The sequence below is a fragment of the Dasypus novemcinctus genome, chromosome 17, assembly GCF_030445035.2.
Source record: "Dasypus novemcinctus isolate mDasNov1 chromosome 17, mDasNov1.1.hap2, whole genome shotgun sequence".
In the NCBI taxonomy this organism is placed as follows: domain Eukaryota; kingdom Metazoa; phylum Chordata; class Mammalia; order Cingulata; family Dasypodidae; genus Dasypus; species Dasypus novemcinctus.
This window is the reverse complement of record NC_080689.1, coordinates 19,065,959-19,087,643: the sequence shown is the minus strand read 5'-3', so window position 1 is coordinate 19,087,643 and position 21,685 is coordinate 19,065,959. Positions and strand designations below refer to the sequence as shown.

General features: G+C 35.6%; 1 protein-coding gene across 1 annotated transcript in view; it reads left to right on the top strand.

The window, feature by feature from the left end:
* Window positions 1–21,685, top strand: part of MEMO1 (mediator of cell motility 1) — a 138,603-nt gene that overhangs the window by 88,985 nt on the left and 27,933 nt on the right. The window contains exon 6 of the mRNA XM_058278350.2: window positions 20,481–20,623. Coding sequence (XP_058134333.1) covers window positions 20,481–20,623 — 143 coding nt within the window. The remainder of the gene's footprint in view (window positions 1–20,480; window positions 20,624–21,685) is intronic.

Here is a 21,685-nt window from a genome sequence, read left to right as displayed (position 1 = left end):
TTCTTCATTCAAAGTTTCCTTTTCTCAGTCTTGTATTTTCTACATCTGTTCACAATGATAACCATGAGGAATTACATGAACCTGCAGAAATTTCCAAAAATCAGAGTAATATTAAACTATGAACACAATAATTTTAGGTTGTGTTTTAATACATTCAGTTTCTTCTGAAATTGTTAAAACATGTATATTACTTATTTCCTGACATGTTGGGTAATCAGAATATCCCATTCTTCAACTATACAAGATAGTAGAATATTTTTATTTGCTGAGATATTTATACATTTAATCATGAGTTAATACATGCTAGACTTAATAAATTACAATAAAATAGCACCAATAAGCTACCAACAATTTCCTCAAGGAGGTTTTTTTAAAAAATAGTCTTTTTGTTATTTCAAAAGTATATGATGTGGGAAATTTAGGAATATAGGAGCTAAAAACCAGCAAACAGAATTCTCACTCATAATTCTATCTGTATTAAATGACAACTACTGTTAAATATATCACTTTTTTGGGAAGATTTATTTATTTACTTTATCCCCCATCCCACAGATGGTTCTCTCATCTGTCTGCTCATTGTTTGCTTGCCTTCTCCAGGAGGCACTGGGAACTGAACCTGGGACCTCCCATGTGAGAGACAAGTGCCCAACGGCTTGAGCCACACCTGTGGCTCTTATATCACTTCTTATTCTTAGATAGTACCCAATACTTTTCCTTTGTAGCATTTGTTGCACTCACTACCTTTATCGGTTTCTAATACTAAGTGAAAAATTACACCAAAATTTAGTAGCTTACAATCACAACTCTTCTCTTACTCACAAGTTTTAGGTCAGGATTTGGGCAGGGAACATCATTCTCTGGTCCACAAGATGCTGACTGAGTTGGCTCAAGTGAGTTGGCTCAAGCTATCCCTCTCACACTTCTTGGGCCTAAGTGCTGGCTTTCAGTTGAAATAACTCAGTTCTCCAGGCGGCCTAATTTTTCATCAACCAGGGTATTTCTTTCTTCTTGGTCTTTCTCCATAAGGATGGCCTGGACTTTTTTTACATGGCCAACTCCAGGTAGCAAGAGCACACAAATGGAAGTTTCCAGGCCTCTTAAGGCCTAAGTCAGAAACTATGCAGCATCAGTTTCATTGTATTATTTTTACTAAAGGCAGGCAAGATTTGAGATGAAGAGAAATAGATTTCATCTTTTATTGCAGGGGTTCTTAACCAGGGATCTGTGAGCTTAAACTGAAATTCAAAAAAACATTATTCTTGTGGGGATGTGTTGGATTGGGTGTGATATATTTATTAAATAATGCACAGTATAATGTGGACTTAGTAAGGGAGCCGTAGTTTTCACCTGACTGGCAAAGAGGTCTGTGGAACAAAAAAGGTTAAGAACCCCTATTTTAATGGGAGGACTAGTATTTTTGTAATAGTAATAGGAGAAATTGTTGGCCTCTACCTGTGTAACAAGAGTAGAGGAATTGTTGCCATCTATCTTTACAAGCAGTCTACCACAGTCTTCCTTCTGAAGAACAGTTCATGTCTCTCTGACATATAGTACACACCCAGATATTCTAAGATGCCCAGAAACCTCATCCATTTATGACCTCAGGCTCAATATCCATGATCTCAAGATCTATTTGCAGCAGATTAGAATGTGGATGAGGCTCCTTGGGTGTGGCTCCCCTTGATCTCTAGACCTGTGAACTAAGAAGACAAGTTAAATGCTATACTATCTCTCCTTCCCCATACATAATTTTGAGACAAGGACTCTTAACTATACTAGACATTCTCATTCAAGAATGAAAGAATGGGAAGCATATAGCAGTCTCTGATCCAAAAGAATTCTGAAATTTAACCAGGAACAGAGAATGTTGCTTGGTTTAGGCTTGGTGCTGCCTTTCTGGAAGTGGTTTCATTATTCATTGTTTTTCTCAGCTCTTGACTGGGTTCTCTGTGCTCTTGGCTTCCACTCTCTGAGTTATCCTTCCATTTCCACAGGAAATGGGCCTTGCTAGGGACCTGAATTGCATTCTTAGCCTGCTTCATATATGTAACAATTTGGAAGCCTAAAGGCCACTTTTAATTTGGAACAGTGTTTCTTTTAGTCTAAACATTCAGACTTCCTTAAAAAACATTGTGGGTTTTCTATGTACCAGATTATAAGTAGAATCATTAGACAAAAGCCACATCCATAATTCTTTCTGAGACAGACATCTTTCTGTCTTGGATCCAAGTTAGGGTACTGTAAATTTCTTGGAAATCCTTTCGCATACCTGAGATGGTGTACAAGCACTGCCTTAAATCCATATGAGGTCTTAACAGAGGTCTTACATATATACTCTTGATTTGATGATCGTTAGGCCATATTTTATTGGCACTGCTCTGGATTTGCTTTTTGTCCTCATACTATTTGTTTGACAATCTTTTGTTAGCTAGAGAGGCTGGTGATAAGTTATTTCCCAGTCCAGCAGTTCCTGGTTAGAAATATTTCCTTTTAAATTGCACTTGCAAGCTAGTTTATTCTCTGGTCAATCTTTTTCTTTTTTTATCTTCTCATTTGTGACCATGAAGAAGCCTTTGACACTGGACATACTGCTTGCAGATCTCCTTAGTCAGATCCACAAGTTCATTAGGTTTATTTTCCAAGTTACTTCATGTGATAGTTTTGCTAATTGTTCTGTTAGTATATAATATGGGTCACCCTTCCCTGGCCTCCCATAGTAGTTTCCTCAGTGATCTAGTTTCCACAGTCTCCTTTTTGCCCTTTTTCCTTTGGCCTGCATCCAAGTCCCCAAAGCCAATGTCACCCATTTAGGTTTCTATTACAGAAGTACCCTACTCAAGGTACCATTTTTTGTGTGTGCCATTAAGTTATTGCAGCAAAAAAAGTCATCCCCAAATGCCTATTTTTTTCTCTTATGAGTTTTGGGTTAGAAATTTGGTGAGGGGTCAGTGGAGACAACTTGTCTCTGTTTCACTTGCTGCCAGTTGGGCAAGACGGCTTAGTCTGAAGTCTCCAAAATGGCCTCACATTTCAGGGACTGATGTGCTTGTTGTCTACTGGGTCACCTTGGTTTTCATCTTGGTGCTCTCTGTCTCCACGTATTCTTCAGGACCTCTAACAGGATAACCTGGACTACTTTACATGGAGCTTAGGGTAGTAAGAAGGCAAAAATAGAAATTTCTTATATAAATAAATACATAGATGAGTTCGTGATGAAAACTTTGAACCACAAAAACCTAACAGTTCCTTGTCTCTAAAGGAAATTCATCTTCCTTATATTAGGGAAATAATGTTACCCTGGGTTTTAGTTTTCCAGGCTGCTCAAGCAAATACCATGTAAAGGGATGGCTTAAACAACAGGAAATATTTAGCTCATGGTTTTAAGGCTAAGATAGAGTCCAAATCACAGCATCATCAAGATGATGCTTTCTCGCAAAAGACTGTGGCATTCTGGGGCTGTCTGCCAGTGATCTTTCGTCCTGAAAAGGGACAAAATAGGTTCTACATTTTACCATGGTCTTACCCTTTTTGAACCCCATGATCTACAGTCTGAGGAAAAAAAGGTGTGAAAGAAGATTTGAATAACCTCTTCAGGTTAACACACTGTGAAGTCTTAATTGACATAATTTATTTTTTGAATTACTGTTAAATGATACTGGACAACACTTCAGGGAAGGGTTAGGGATATAGAATTTGAAAACTTATTTATATTAAAATAAATTGAGTGATAATGAAAAAATATATGTATATAAATTTCTAGACCTCTTAAAATCTAAGCCTGGGGCAATGAATGTGGTTCAAGCAATTGAGTGCTGCTTCTCAGATGAGAGGTCCTGGGTTCAATCTTTGGTGCCTCCTAAAAACAAAAGCAAACAACAAGCAAACAAATGAAACAGACTAACTCAGGGGAACTGATGTGGTTCAGTGGTTAAGCACTGGCTTCCCACAAAAGAGGTCCTGGCTTCAATCCCCACCCCTGGTACCCCCCCCAAAAAAGAAAAAAAAAAATCTAAGCCTGGAACTGGCATGCTATCACTCTGCCACATTCTCTTCTATTGGTCAAAGCAAGTCATGAGGCTAGATTCAAAAGGAGGGATAAATAAAGACTACATTTGATGGGAGGTATGGTGGCATGAGAATTCAGAGGTGGGAGAAATTTTTTTTGGTACATATATGCAGACGATCCATCACTACAACTGCAACTAAGTTGCTATGTGTGATTGTGTATGATTCTCTCCCTTCCCATATAGTTCTCTGAGGGCTAGCCTACTGAGTATCTCCTGTGCCCTGCACAGTACCTGGTACATAAAAGGAAGTCAATAAATAATTGTTGCATGAACTAAAAATTTTGTTTCCATTTTCAATACGTAAAATATTTTTACAAATATAGGATCAAATGTTCTTTTTTGTTAACTGCTTTTCATATCATGAACATATTTCCATGTCATTTTTTTAAACTCCACTTTATTGGTTATCAGTGGACTTTCTAATATATAACTTCCTTTAGTTTTTGAACAGTTTTTAACTTTTTCCCTAATTTTTCACTACTACAAACAATCATTACAAGGCTTTGTTAGACTTTAAAAATTAAATATCTGAAGTAGTAATATAATTCTAAAATCTTAAACAGATTTTTAAAAATTATATTAGGTTTAAAAATAATGAATAGTATAAAAGAGAAAACATCAAATGGCGCATAATCCTATTGCCTAGGCAACCTTATTTACATTGAAAAAAAAATACATGCACATGGTTTGAAAATGTAAACAGTATCAGAAAGTACAAAATGAGCAGTGAAAACCTCTCTATTTCCCCTTAACCTGTGTTTGATTACTGCCAGTAAAAATGGTTATGCATGTATTAGCATATATATGTATGCATATATATGTATGTGTATGTACACATAAACTTATAATGCATATACATGTTTGTCAATGTAAATTAAAACCTGTAAAGAGATATGTTATGCACTTTTCTCTGTACCCCTTTTTTCATGATTATCTTTAATATTGAAATTCATAATAATTTTCTACTGTTACATATAATTGTATTTGACTGAGGTTAACTTAAGTTAGAATATTCAGGAACCATCTATCTTGAAAAAATTAATTAACTCTTAAGATTATGGAATCACCGATCTTTTTCTTTGCTATTTACTCTTTTCAGTTACTATATATTCCTTTTACTCCTTGTCTCTGTCACATGTATTCATTTTTTCTTACAGTTAAAATTTTTTGTTTATATTTTTTGTGGTTAACATACAGTAGAATTCACTTTTTATGTTGTATAATTTTATGACTCTTGACAAATATGTAGTCTTATATCCACTATCAGAGTCTAGATACAAAATAATACCTTTGCCGAACTTTTAACAGCTTTTTGTTCGGAAAAATGTGCAGAATTATTAGGATGTTTTAGTAACTTTGAAAATGTTTTGTTGAGAAATATGGCACTTTAAAACTGTTTATGTTCACTGTAAAAATAGTATAGCCTGTCTTCTTAGCCATATAATAAATACTGTTTGGTACTACCAATATTTTGGAACATGAACAACTTGAAAGCACAGTATGGTACATTTAAATCTGGTCCCTCTTCTGCTTTGAGTACTAGCCTATCTTATAAATTCCTTTTAACCAGACTTTAATTAATTCTTGCAAAGTTACATAAGATTGCTATCATTAATGGCAAACATTATACTCATTTGTGGGTTTCCTAGAGAGCTGTTAAGAAAATATTGCTTTTGTAGTTTACCCAGACAGCTAAGTTTAATACAGTCTTGTTATTCTTCTGTTTATCCATATTGACTGTATTTCTGGGTTCCCTGAGAATGCTACAATCATATGCTTTTATGTGATATTAAAATATTACTCTTAAATTCCAGGGGAGATTTAAAGGGTTAGTTTTTAGTTTTATTTCCCAAAGTCTTATTTAAATGATAATGTTCCTTCTGTTAGTTACTCTTTTTATTTGCCTGTTGTCATTATCTTACTGGTTTGTTTTTTTTTTTTTATAGAATTAAGGGTTTGCATAGGAATATTTAACCTTTAAAAAATCTCTGCAGATTAATTTAAACTACAAATCTTCTGAAGTTAATAAATTGGTTTCATGTATTTCTGAGAAATTTTAGAAGTAATCACAGTTTTTTGTAATGCCTTTTCAGTAATGATAAGGTATCTTTTCATTGGTGATAGATTCTAGGAATCCCAGACAATAGAAGAAGCCATGAATATTCCTAACAGAATCCACATACTACCTACTTTGTCTTCAGGATATTTCCTTTTATTTTATTTTATTTTTTTAAAATTTTTAACTCCCACATCATGAGAAATCACAAGTTTGCTGAAATCTTAACTAGCACTCTTAAATCTTAACTAGCACTGTTCTACCACGGGTTTTATTTTTAAATAGGAAGATTTAATGTATTCTGTAAAAAGTTACTTCAAACATTTTGGGGGATGTCAAGGATGGAGAAGAAGTCACAAAAAAATGTTGCACATTTCCAAGTCAGTAGAGCTTCTTGCATTTTCTTACAGAAGACTGCTTCATCTTAAGTGAATTATTGAATGACCCAAGCATTATATAAGATCATTTTTTAGTCAGTTGATTTCACTATTTAAAACTTGCTGTTTTCAAGTGGTTGGAAAAAGGATTTCTCTTCCTTTTCCTTTCTTTCTTTCACCTGAATACAAAAAATAAGAAACTCCTTATATCTCTTTTAATTAGGAATAATGTATTTTATATATGGGAAGTAATTAAGTAGGCTGATAAACAAAACTTATTTTGGCTTCCAAATGTTAACTTTTACCCTTTACATTTTACTACTTATGTTATGGGAAGAATAATTTTTTTTTGTTTTTTGTTTTTTTGTTTTTTTACACACCCTATTATTATAATTATATCATTTTAAAGTAAACATACATAAACAATAAGTGTATAGTAAAAGTTGTGAACTTACAAAGCAAACATGCATAACATCATACATCAGCCCACCACCAACACCTTGCATTGTGAGACATTTGTTATAAATTATGAAAAAATATTGTCAAAATCTTACTACTAACTATAGTCCATATCTTATATTTGGTGTATTTCCCCCACCCACCCTATTTTTTTTTTAAATACATTTTTACGGCAGAAGTTGTAAACTTAGAAAACAATTGTGCACATGTGTAGAATTCCCAACAGCACGCTTTTATCAATGTACCACACTGTGGTAGAACATTTGTTACAGATTATGAGATAATATTCTAAGATTATTACCAGGTCCACAGCGTACATTTGACACACTTTTTCTATACTCCCCTCATTGTCAACACAGTACATCTTAGGCATAGATAGATGCATGAATATTACATTATTACTGTTAACCGCGGTCCATAGGCCACTCTGTATTTTTTCCATGCTTCTCCATGTTCCCACCACCAAGCAGTAGTGATGTACATCTGCTCTAGCTCACAAAGGACACTCTTGCATCTGTATTATCTGCTACAATTCTCATCCACTTCTGGATTTAATGTGCTATTCAGTCTCAAGATTATTCTCTAGCTTTTTGTCAATTGATATTTATATCCTTAGACTATCATTTTCAGCCACATTCCTATTTATAAACCAGCCATTACTCACTATAATATGTTACCATCAACTCTGTATTTCTGCACTTTTACAGTAAAATTAATTAAAACTTCTACATACATTAAACTTCAAAAGTCCATTTCAGTCCACCTTGAAGAATCCACCACCTACCACCAGATCTTGAAGGTATTTTCCTACATTTTCTTCTCGAAGCTTTTTGGTTCTTGCTTTTGTATTTAGGTTTTTGATGCATTTTGAGTAAATTTTTTAATAATCTGCGAGATAGGGGTCCACTTTCCTTCTTTTGGCTATGGATATGCAGTTCTCTCAGCATCATTTTTTCAATGGACTGTTCTGCCTGAGCTGTATGGGTTTGACAGGGTAGTCAAAAATCACTTGACCATACATGTGAGGGTCTGTTTCTGAACCATCGGTCTATGTGTCTGTCTTTTTGCCAGTACCATAATGTTTTTACCACTGTAGCTAGGTAATATGATTAAAGTCCAGAAATGAGTGTCCTCCAACTTTGCTTTTCCTTTTTAAAATATTTCTGGCTATTCAGGACCCTTTACCCTTCCAAATAAGTTTGATAATAATGTTTTCTTTTTATTTAAAATGATGCTGGTGGAATTTTTATTGGGATTGCATTGAATCTGTATATCAAATTGGGTAGAATTGACATCTTAATGATACTTAGTCTTCCAGTCCGTGAGCATGAAATGTTCTTCCAATTATTTGTCTTTTTTCATTTCTTTTAACAATGAATTATAGTTTTCTGAATACAAGTGCTTTACATCATTGATTAAGTTTATTCCTGAATATTTGGGCTTTATCTGCCATATTTTATTTTTACCACTCTTTTGATACTTTTAGTTTTATTGATAGAATCTTCATTTCTAGACTCTCTTGCATGCCTCTCTGTCCTGTCTTTTCAGCCTGTAGCACAGCCTTAAGTATTTCCTGTAAATCCGGTCTTTTGATTACAAACTGTTTCTGTTTATCTGTGAATATTCTAAACTCAGCCTCAATTTTGAAAGGCAATCTTGCCAGATATAAGATTCTTGGTTGGAAGTTTTCCTCTTGCAGTATCTTAAATATATCATACCACTGTCTTCTTGCCTCCATGATTTCTGATGAGAAATCGGCACTTAATCTTACTGGGTATCCCTTATATGTTATGCACCTATTTTCTCTTCCTGCTCTCAGAATTCCTTGTCTTTGGCATTTGACATTCTGATAAGTATGTGTCTCGGAGTTGTTCTATTTGGATTTATTCAGGTTCAATCATGGTGTGCTCACTGGACATGGATATCTATGTCCTTCAATAGGGATGGGAAATTTTCTACCATTATTTCTTCATATATTCCTTCTGCCCCTTTTCCCTTCTCTTCTCCTTCTTGGACACCCATGTCACATATGTTTACATGTCTCTTGCTGTCATTTAGTTCCCTGAGACCCTGTTCAATTTTTTCCATTCTATTTTTTGTCTGTTCTTTTTGTTTGTTCACTTTCAGAGGCCATTTCTTCAAGCTCACCAGTCCTTTCTTCTGTCTCCTCAAATCTGCTATATGATTCTAATTTATTTTTAATTTTATTTATTGCACCTTTCATTCCCAGTAAGATCTACTAATTTTCTATGAATGTTTTCAAAATCTTTGTGCTTATCCAGTGTCTTCTTAATATCCTTTATCTCTGTGGCCATCTCATTGAATTTACTAAGGAAATTTGTTTGAACATCTATGATTAGTTGTCTCAACTTCTTTATGTCATCTGGAGGCTTATCTTCTTCCTTTAAATGGGCCATATCTTCCTGGTTCTTGGTGTAGATTGTAATTTTTTGTTGGTGTCTTGGCATCTGGCTTACTAGAGTATTTAATTCTTGGTACAGTTTCTCTCTTTAGTTTTGGGTTTCCTGCCCTTTCTACCTTGTTGATTGTGTAGTACGAGCCAAGGATGTAGTTGGTGCTGTATGGTGTATGGTGTAGTGTGGAGGATCAAATTGTCCTCATTGTCCCAGGGACCGATAAAGCTTCTCCCAGCTTTCTCCTTTGCCAGGGGTGGGGACAGAGCTACAGCCATGTGTAATATTCCAAATCATGCAGGCCTGGATTGTAGTTGCCCAGAGGAACTGATGAAGTTTCACACCCCTTTTCCCCCTGCCTGGGGCAGGGATGGAACTGCAGGTTTGAGCTGCAATCTATGCTTTGCAGGTCCAAAATGACCTCAGTTGCCCCAGTAGACTTCTAACTACTCAGTATGTGCCAGCTGAATGTACCTGCAGTTACCTGAAGAGGGTAATGCAGAGCCCACCAGCTTCCACCCTGCTAGAGGTGGGGCTGAAGCCTAGGCTAGAGCTGCAGTCTGATCTGGGTGAAAGAAACCTGTCTCTACTGTCACTGCGATTTTCACTCAGCCCGGCTTCCCCTCATGCGGGGGTGGAGTCAAAATGGCAGCTACCGGCTATTTTCTGACCTGGACAGGTTCAACCTTTAGCTGTTCTTAGGGTTATACTTCAGCCTGCTGAATTTACTAGTCAGTAGCTGAAGTTGCTAGCCAACTGACTCTTCCTCCCCTTTTTTCGGGAAGTGTAGCTTCCAGTTCTAGCCACAGAATAGTTCCTGAGGCTGTTTGTACCACCAGAGAAGGATGACAGGCCTCTGTGGCCTGTCCTGTATTTTCCCTGAGAATTGGTGCAGGTCCCCCTAGCTACCTCCCTGCTGGAGGTGGGGCTGGGACTTAGGCTAGAGCTATAATTTGATCTGGATGGGAAGAAGCTGGTCCCCACCAGCATTGGGATTTTCAGTCTGCCCCACTTCCCCTCATGCCAGGGCATTTTTAAAATGGCAGCTAATGGCCTCTTTTTGACTTGGATAGTTTCAAACTTTAGCTGTTCTTAGTATTATACTTTAGATCGTTGAATGTACTAATCAGTTGCTGAAGTTGGTGCCCAACCATCTCATCCTCTCCCTGTTTTTGGGAAGTGGAGCTTCCAATTCTGGCCATGGAATACCTCCCGAGGAAGTTTGTGCCTCCAGTGGAGGATCGGTACCGGCCTCAATAGCATGAACTGTTCTACTTATGGATCTTTTCTGCAGTTGAGCAGTCTCCTCCTTCCACTCTTCCAGGGATGTTGCAGGATGCTCTTGGTGGCCTGGAGCCTCCAAACAGGTGCTTTAAATAGCTCTGGCTGATTACTAACTGCCCTCTAACAGGAACTGACTCTAGGAGCTCCTTACTCTGCCACCATCTTGCTGGTTGTCCTCAAGGGTGATTGTTTTTGAGATGACATTTACTCTCAATTTTAATGTGATGGTTAAACTGGAAATTTGAAATGTTAAAGAGCCACCTAATTGTAGTGATTGAGCAAGGAATTTTGGGGAATAAAAAAATAAGCAAACATAGTTTTCTCAGACAACTCCTGGTATGAGAAATAAGAAAATACTTATAAATAACTTTAAGGCAAAATGTAATAATAAGTGTGATAGAAGAGTTTATGGGGGTAGAAAAAGGGAACATGGGAAGAAAGAGATAATAATTGAGTTAGTGAAACACAAGGAAGTCTTCATAAAGGAGATGGCATTTGATGGGTTTTGAAGATGCTGTGATTTTCACAGAATGAGGGATAAAGTTTTTGTGGGAAAGGGAGTACTGTAGATTCAAAGTAGTGGGGTAGGAAAGCCCAGAGCTTATTTTTTTTTATCACCTCCTCCCTCTGAGATGGCTCCCTCATTTGTTTGCTTGTTTTTGCTTGTTGTTTGCATTTGTTGTTTGTGCTCGTTGTCTGATTTTTGTTTTTGCTCAATGTTTTTAATTGTGTATTGGTCCTAACACTCCTTTATCCATCTTTTTACACATTTATGGTAATCTCCTGGGGACTAGAGGCATTGGAGTAGGTGACCTTTAGAGACTAGAGTGAAAAAGACAGAATTAGGACCAGATTATGGAGGGCATTTAATGTCATTTTAAGATATTTGCATTTTATTCAATGACCATGAAAGACTAGTAGAAATGCCTGAGCAAAGGGGTGACGTGATTAGAACTGGGCTATAAAAATATGATTCCTTGATTGTATGATGGTAGTAAGGAGGATGGATTAGAGTTGCAAGAGATTGGCAGAAATAGCTTTTAAAGAAATCATATGGATTTGCACTAAGGTAGTAGCAGATGATGTAGCAAACTACAGATATGGGAAATATTTAAGGATTAGAACCAACAGGATTTGGTAAATGTTTCTCTGTGGGTATATAAGGTGATTTGCCATTTTCAGAGATAGTAAAGATAGAAATATTTGTAAGTTTAAGGTAACATAGAGTGTAGAGGTGTTTATTTCTTTTTAACAAGATAAATCTGAATCCAAACCTGGCCAGTTTATGAATGATAGGGTTGTTTTACTTAAAAACAGCTTCAAATGATCGCGTTTCCAATAGAGTTTAGTATGGTTCTCTAGTACCTGAAACATATCTTTTCTTGGAAAATATTTCTTATCAATATACCTACTTGAATAGAAATTTAAAAAGCTATAACCTTTCGGATTAATTTTAGGAATCTCATTAGGTTTACTTAACTAATTTTGGCTAAGTCATTGATAACTAATGTTTCCTCTCCAGTTCTTCGGCTTTGCTTGGTGTTTTTTGGATCTTTGTAGTTTGTTCTTTCTCACAGTAGGCCAAGTGTATTTTGCATAAATTCTGTATATATGTCCCTATGGCCTAAAGATGAATTTGATAGAGAAAGAACCACCATCACAGTTCATTGTCTCACTAGAGTAGGGGTTCTTAACCTTTTTTGTTCCATGGACCCCTTGCTAAGTCCACAGTATACTGGGTTATATAATAAATAGGTCACACCTGTACCAACATGTCCCTACAAGAGTAGTGTCTTTTTAAATTTTGGTTCAAGCTCACAGACCATTGGTTAGAACCCCTGTACTATAAGGACTCACAGGGTGTAGAAATAGTTGCACTCATGGCTGTGAATTATTAGAAAGTAGTATTAAAAACAGGATGTCCTCGACAGGGCCAGCAAGGAAAATAGACACATCAGGCCGACTCTGGAGGAATTTAGGTGCTGGCTTCCAATGTTTCCCTGTCTGGAGGGGTGGGCTAAATAGAATGTGCTTCTCCCTGCAGCAGTGTAACACATCTGCAATATTTCTTCTCAAAGAAACCCACTAATGTGGGTTCAAAATCCCTGATTTTTATAGGGGGCGCATCATGTAGGCGTCCTCTGCCTATGCAGCTAGCCACTGCTATTAACATTCTAGACTCCTGGAAGGAAAGCAGGTGTTCATCATAAAACCCATTGTTTATAAACAGTGTAGGCAGATAGGTACAGCAGGATTCAGTGCTCCAAGTGGATAAAACTGTCTTATCAACATAAAGAACATTCTAAAAGCCAATTTCCCAAATGCTAGCCAAGGGCCAGTCCTGTGAGCAGGCCCTTCTTAAAGACAGCAGCATCAGGCTACCTGCACAACACCTGTTACTGTTTTTCTAGGCTACATATTGCCATTCCAGCTCTCTGGATCTTTGAACTCAGTTAAATACCACCCTGGCTCTTACCTTAGGTTTACACTAGAATTTAAAATTTTACATTTCTTTTTAATTATGGCCTCATTCAAAAACTAAATACAAGAAATGGTTAGAGAAAAATAAGGTCTACTCTTGTATAATTAGTCATTAACAGAGTGATATTGCTTGTCTCCTTGGACATGAAAAGAAGCCTGAGAATCTCAGCCTCTTCCCAGCTTAAATGTAAACTATGTGAGCAGTGTCATTTTCAAATATGTTCTTGTATGACATTTATACACATAGTTATTTGTGCAATTCTCCATATGTCTTACAGTTAAATCTTGTTTGTTGAGGTTTTTAGAGCAAACATGGTTTTTCTTATATATTTCTTTATCCAGTTCTTTTTGAATTTTTCTTTTTTCCTATATTTTGATCCCTTTGAATATTACCTGTATTCTAGCAGGAAGGTGTTTTTCAGAAATTATAGAATAAAGAAGAGCTCTGGAATAATAAGTGAAAATTCTTTTGTTGTTAGTAATGGAGCAATTTCTGTTTCTATGACCATGAAAATAATGAACAAGAGATAAAATTTGAAACAATTAAAATTATTTTATTTTTATCAGAGTAAAGCTTTTTTTTTTTCCTTCTATTTATCTACATATGTTTTATCCCTCTTTTTTCTTTGAATGTTTTCTAAAAGGGGAGGGGAGGAAAAAAATCACATAGTGGCAACAACCTGGGCATTTTAGGAATAAGGTTAATTTCCCTGGCTACTGTCTTTGCTATGATTTAATTCTTACCAGATCTTGAGAAGGTCAGGACTGCTTCTAAAATCTTTGAGAAGTTGAAAGAATTTATATATAAAAGAAAATTCTCATATTCATCATGGTTGTTAAGGGGAGAAATAGTCAAATTAATGCCCAGGGAAGTATAAGCAAGTAATTCTTTGTATACAGTATTTTATCTAATTTTAAGAGTAATCAGTATTAAAACTTCAGTATTTATATACCACTAATAAAGAACACACTTTTGATTAAATATAATGTTTTCTTATCACTTAGAATATTCCTATTAGAATTGGAATTATTATATTAAAATTGGAATTTTTTCATTAGGATTTATAATTTTTATACTCTGTGCCATTAATAGCACTGGTGATACAGTGGTATTGTTTGTTTTTAAGAGAATGCTCCACTATTGATTCTGGGACTTAACACTTTTTAGTTTATTATACATTTTGGATATATAAATTTTTTGCGTCATGGTTTAAGCAATAGGACAGAAAAGGAAGGGATAAAATTTTGCTTTACATTGCTGAAATGCTGACAAGAACCCTGTATGGTAATTATTATTACCTTTATTTTTGTAGATAAGGAAATTGAAACTTAGTTCTGTGTAACCTGCTACAGGTGGCACAGCTTGTAAATGGCAAAGGTCAATTTTCTTTTTTTAAAAATAGCTTTATTGAGATGTTATTTACATACTATTAAATTTATCCGTTGTGTAAGAGTACAACTCAATGATTTTTAGTAAATTTATAGAATTTATACAACATATTGTCCCAATTCAGTTGTAGAATATTTTCATTGCCCCCCAAAAAAACCTTGTGCTCATTTGAGGTCAGTCCCTGCTCTCACTCTCAACCTTGGGAGACCACTGATCTGCTTTCTGTCTCTATAGATTTGCATTTTCTGGAAATATATAAATGTGGTCTTTTGTGACTTTCCTTTTCATCACTTAATGTTTTTGAGGTTCATCTATATTGTGGCATGTATCAATGGTTCATTTCCTTTTATTACCAAATAGTATTCTTTTGTATGAATATACACATTTTATTTATTTATCAGCTGATGGACATTTGGATCATTTCCAGTTTTTGACTTATGAAGAATGTTGCTATGAATATTCTCACAGGTGTCTTTGTGTAAATGCATGTTTTCATTCTCTGAGATAGGAATTTAGGAGTAGAGTTGCTGAGTCATAAGGTGTCTATATTTTAACTTTTTCACAGACTACCAAACTGATTTAAAATTACTGGACCATTTTACATTCCATGGGCAGTACATGAGGACTCCAGTTTCTCTGCATCCTGGCCAAAACCTGATATTGTGTTACTGTCAGTCTTTTTGGTTACAGCCATTCTGATGGATCTCATTATGTTATTAGTTTGCAACACCCTAATGACTAATGTTGTTGAGCATCTGTTTTAGTCTACTAGGTTGTCAAAGGCAATATACCAGAAATGACCTAGCTTTTACAATGGGGATTTATTAGTTTACAAGTTTACAGTTCTTAGACTGAAAAAAAGGTCCAAATCTCCCCTGAAGATTGGGTGCTTGTGATTCTGGACTCCTTTTGTCATGTGGCAAGGCACACAATGGCATCTGCTGGTCTCTCACTTCTCTTCTAGGTTTTGTTGCTTCAGCTTCTTCTGTGGCTTCTCTCCTTCTCTCTCTGAATTACATTCTCTCATAAAGGATTTCAGTAAGAGGATTAAGACCCACCCTGGACCATGCCTTAACTGAAGTGGCCTAATCAAAAGGCCCTTCTTAAAATAGGTTTATACCCACAGGAAAGGATTGCCTTTTCTGGGGTCCATTTCCTTCAAACCATCACAGCATCTTTCATGTGTTTATTAGTCATTAGTGTATCTGCTTTTGTGAAATATCTATTCATATATTTCGCCCAATTTTTAATTGGATAATTTGTCATAGTATTGAGTTGTAAGAGATTTTTATGTATTTTGGACATAATTTCTCAATCAGATAAATGATTACCAAAGATTTTCTCCCATTCTATGACTTATTTCATTTTCTTAATAGTGTCTGTTGAAGAGCAAAAGTTTTAAATTCTGATGAAGTTTAATCTATCAGTTGTTTTCTTGTATGGATCTTGTTTTTTTTTTTGTTTTGTTTTTTTTAAGATTTATTTATTTATTTATTTCTCTCCCCTTCGCCCCCACCCCGGTTGCCTGTTCTCTGTGTCCATTTGCTGTGCCTTCTTTTGTCCGCTTCTGTTGTTGTCAGTTGCACGGGAATCTGTGTCTCTTTTTGTTGCGTCATCTTGCTGTGTCAGCTCTCCGTGTGGGTGGTGCCATTCCTGGGTAGGCTGCACTTTCTTTCGCGCTGGGTGGCTCTCCTTATGGGGCACACTCCTTGCGCGTGGGGCTCCCCTATGTGGGGACACCCTGCATGGCACAGCACTCCGTGCGTGCATCAGCACGGCACTCCATGCGTGCATCAGCACTGCGCAAGGGCCAGCTCCACATGGGTCAAGGTGGCCCAGGGTTTGAACCACGGACCTCCCATGTGGTCGACGGACACCCTAACCACTGGGCCAAGTCCGCCGCCAGATCCTGTTTTTGATGTCATATTTAAGAGATCTTTATCTAGTCCAAATTCACAAAGATTTTCTCCTTTGTTTTCTTATTGAACAGGAATAGCCTGTGAAGCATATCTGGCCAACTGCCTGTGTTTGTAAATAAAGTTTTATTGGAACACATCCAGCCCAATTTATTTGCATATTACTTATAGTTGCTTTCCTTCTACAATGACACAGATGAGTAAAGATGGTAGAGACTATGGATCACAAAACCTAAAATATTTACTTTATGCCCCTCTTTAAAAGATGTTTGCTGCCTTTCTAGAAGTATTGAAGTTTTAGCTCTCATTAAGTCTGTGATCCAGTAAATTAGTTTTTGTATATGTTTTAAGGCAAATATCTCAGTTCACTTTTTTTGCATATGGGTATGCAGTTGTCCCAGTGCCATTTGTTGAAAAGGCTGTTCTATAGATAATGAATCATTTTTCTCTTGCTTCTTTGAAGATTTAGTTTTCAACAGTTTCATTATCGTGTATTAGATGCAGATCTTTTTGTGTTTACCATACTTGGGATTTGTTGAGTTTCTTAGATCTGCAGGTATTTTTCATCAACTTTTGGTACATTTTCAGTCATTATTTCTTTTATTATTTTTGCTGTAGCTTTTCTCTTTTTCTTCTTCCTAGTACACATACGTTGGTATGTTTGATATTCTCTGTAAGACTCCAATGCTCTTTCTTTTTCTTCAATTTTTCCCTCTTTTCTTCAGATTAGATAATTTCTACCATTCTGTCTTCAACTTCACTGATTCTTTTTTATGCAGTATCAAATCTGCTCTTCAGACCATCTATGAATTTTTCATTTTTGTTATTGTACTTCTGAACTATTAAATTTTCATTTGGTTCTTTTTAATACTTTCTCTTTCTTTATAGATATTTTCTTATTTCTTTAGTCATTGCCATTATATTTTCTTTAATTCTTTAAGCTTAGTTTTCTTTAATTCTTCAAATATGGTAACTTTTACGAAGTTTTTGTCTGTAAAATTCAATATCAGGTCCTACTTGGTTACAACTTCTAGTTACTGCTTTTTTTTTTTTTTTTTTTACTTCCGTGTGAGTCACAAGTTTTCTGTTTCTTTGAATGGTTCCTACTTTTTTTTCCTTGAAATTAGACATATACAATATAACAACTCTGGATTCTGACTTTATTCATCTTTCCCTGCTGGTTGGTTGTTTATTAACATGCGTGGACGTAATCTGTGGCTGCTCATGTGTCTCCTCAACTCTTCATATTTTTATTTTTTAACTTGGCTTCTTAGGGTTTACCTCTATATCTGCATGGCTTACTGCTTAACTAATGATTGGTTGGAGGTTGTCCTTAAACACCTTAAGCCCTTAAGGCTTTCACTCTCTGCCAGTGGATTGTGTGTACATTAAGGTGCACATTCAAAGTTCAGGCATATTTCAGGTTTTACTCTTTAAATTTCTATTGAGGCCTGTTCCCTTGTGCATGTACTCAGATCCCAGTCAGTCAAAGATGTGCTGGCTTGGTCTCTGTGAGGGCTCCCCTGTGCATGCTCTCAGCCCTCTCAGCCTCATAATTAACTGGTGTTTATGGAGGATGCACCTTTATGAGTCTCCCTTGCATGTGTGTGCACCTTCCCAGTCAGCTAGGGGTTGTGTGGAAGAATATTCCTCTCCTCAGGAATGTGTGGAGAATTTATCAAGTCCCTCTATGGCATTCTCATTTCTAGGATCTCACTTTTAAATTTCTAGCTAGTCCTCAAGTTTGTGACTTGTCCTAACCAGTATAGCAACCCTAGGCTAAGAAACTGCAGGCTTTTCTATTCTCCATTAGGTGTGGGTTTTCTGCCCTCTTCTCCAAATCAAGGTCAATGGCTCATTTTCACAGCCAATCTTATCCTGGTAATAGAACTGAGGAAGGGAATGGAGGCAGCTCCTACAAGACCCCAGACTTCCACTGTTTTTACCAGAAGTTCTGCTGTTTTTAAAAAATAAACTCTACTTACTTTGTTTTTTGCCTTTTGTTGATTTTCAGGACCCAGAAATTGTTATTTTCCACTGTTTTAACCAATTTTAGAATTGGTTTTTAGGAAGAGATTTTTTTATTGCTTCATTGAGGGATATCTTACTTCAAAACTCAGATTTTAAAACAAAGGAATATTAGACTTAAAAACCAAATACCCTTTTCCCTAAAGCATGCTACTTTGTGGAGCTAGAGACATTTTTTAAAAGGAGAGATAAAGTGGAGAGTATGAATGAACTTTGATTCAAGTCTTAGATTTCTAAGGCAGTGTGAAGCTTTACCTTGTATAGCTAGATTTGCAAGTTCAAACTGAGGTTAACTGAAGATTTTTGTGGCTCTCCTAGAGAGCAGACATGTCGTTTCTTTAGAATGAGCCAACTATTATTGACATAGAACTTTTCCCTATAGTAATCCTTGCTTCATAACAGTTTTATGAAATAAGTATTATAAATTATCGTATGGCATATGATATGCGTATATATATATATTTTTATGATTTTACACATAAGGAAGCAAATTCTGAGTTTAGGGACTTATCTATGCTTTCAACATTTGTATGTGGTAGAGATGGGACTTGAGCCTATTTCATCTGACTTTTCTTTGTTCTTTATGTTCTATATAACTGCTTCCCTACCATGTTAAAACTACTTGCATACTTCTTGATGATCTTAGTGTATTTATTTATGTAGGTAGTACTTGAGGTTAGAACAGGTCATAACAATCTTCCTAAATTTTTCATAGGAACTCAAATTCTTTTCTTTGAAATGACAGTCACTCTTAACTCATTGTAGAGTCCCTACTCTTTCAGACAGTTTTAAGAGAACTGTTAAGAGTCAGAGTTAGAAATATCCCATGGCAGCTTCCTCTGCCAGCTTCCTCTTTTTTTCTTACTCCCTAGATGCAGATTCTGCCCAAGAAGCCCCTGCATTGCAGAGGGACTGGAGATCTGTATGATCTGTTTATTTCGCAATTGACAAGGGTAAGGGGGCCTTTGTGGGGGAGGCGCTTGGGTGCCCTGAATTTAGCTTTATGTAGCTGGGCTGTTTATTTTGGAATTACTTAAGCTTAGTGTTCTTAAACACTTTTTTTATGATTGTTTGTTCTACATCAGTTAAGTGTCAGATTCTCTCATATTAAAAAGCATTATAATGGTTTTTTTTTTTAAGTCCTGTTCAGAACAAGTCAAACAAATATGATTCATACTTCTAAATTTCCAACTCTGGGATCATTTATAGTATAAATAATATTGAATATATGTAAGTAACATTTCACTACAATTAAAATTTTAAAAAGGTTTTCTATAGCCCATCATACTTATACTTTATTAATCCATTCTATTACAGAGTGAAAAAGGGACTTGGGGATATGCCATAAACATTGTGGGTGGGTGTGGTGTCTTTTTCTTGTTGTTAGAAATTAATACCTGCTTCCTTGAATTCTACGTTTACTATAGATGCAAATGAAATTTGAGTTATATCTGTAACTATATCATTAGGATAGTTACAAAAGTGTAGTTCGTGAATCTTATGGGAACCAAATTTAAGTTTTTTAGGTCTCACTTGGCAGGTTTACAGAATAAGTGCCAGAAATGGTGATGATTATAGTCAGATAGAATTAAAATAGGAGAAGAGGAGTTCTATGTACTTTTAGAGTTGCAGAAGGATTGGGCAGACAATTGTAGGCTTGATGGGTAGACGAGAAGATTTGAATTGCTGATGGTCTGATGGGCTTATTTTTATTTTTGAGAGTATTATTATACCTGGTAGTAAAATAGTTTTGTTTACCTAAAGAAATAGTATACATTTCTCTAGTTTAAATGAATATTTTTAGTGTTTTGTGCTTCTTATTTTAAACATTTCTCATATTTTATACATTTTATTTATGGATTAAAAAAATTCAACAATAAAGTTATGTATGTTTTCCTTACCACTATTAATAAACGTTCCACTTTCTAATGCTAACTCATTTAGAAAACTATTTTTTCCTTAACCATCTTAAATGACTTTTTTTTTTTTTCTTTCTGTTTTCTTTAAGCCATAAGGATGAGTTTACCATTATTCCTGTACTGGTTGGAGCTCTGAGTGAGTCAAAAGAACAGGAATTCGGAAAACTCTTCAGTAAATATCTAGCGGATCCTAGTAATCTCTTTGTGGTTTCCTCTGATTTCTGCCATTGGGGTAAGTTTTAGATTTTAACATACCATGGTAGATATTGTACACTTGTGGTTAAAGGTATTTTTTCACTCTAAACTCTGTTTTTCAGTTCTTTCTCATTTTCCTTGGAAAGTTTTACTTTTAGCAACTGGGTTTAAAAGTGAATTAAAAAGTCTTTTAAAAAGATTATAATAGTGAATTATGGGTACATTTCCAAAGGCGACTGGTTTAATTGGATTCACACTGTGAGGGCATCCTTGCTTAGACCATCTTTTAATACTATTTCCAGGTAGAGTATGTATTGTAGATTCTCTGAAGTTAGGTTTTAGTAGATAAAACAAATATTCTTGAGACCATAGACAAGCACTTTGTGTCATGCCAGTTCTTTTCTATATTCCTTCTTTTGTAATTAGTCTTTTTTTCTTTCTTTTTTCCCCTTGGTGCTTACTTTTTTGCCCACAGTTGTTATCAGTTTAGAGCTAACTTCCAAAGATTGTAATATATTGGCTATTAGCAGTATGGTTTTCACTGGTAGTGATTTATAAGGTAAGGAGTCTTAAGTGATTTTTGTGATTACTGTGAATTGAAAGAGTAAGTACATTTTACAGTGAATAGGTCATAAGGTTATAAAGGAAGTGAAACATCTTTGGATACCTCTTTTAGTAAACCTTGGTTTTTGGATCTTTAATTACAATTTGCTCCAAGTTTTCCAATACTGTTCCAGCATATTTCTAAGTTCTGTTCCTTTTAGGACATCTCTTTGACTCACTAAATTCATTTATTTAAGGATATCAATATATGTTCATTCACCAATTATTTCTTTGATTATAGAGAAAACATCAATGCAGAAGGCTATAATTTTAAGATAGAGTGCCAGAATGGCCAGAAAAACATCTTAAATGAGAGATAGAGAGACCTGGTTTTTACGTCTTCCCTGTTGATTACCAGAGTTGCTTCCAAATAACTGGCCTGGTTAGGCTGGTGTCATCTTCTCCTACCTCCCACTCTGAGTGGCATTCTTAAACTTGAGATCTCAATTGAAGAGAACCATTGTCTCTCATGGTACAGATAGGTTTTTGTCAGTGA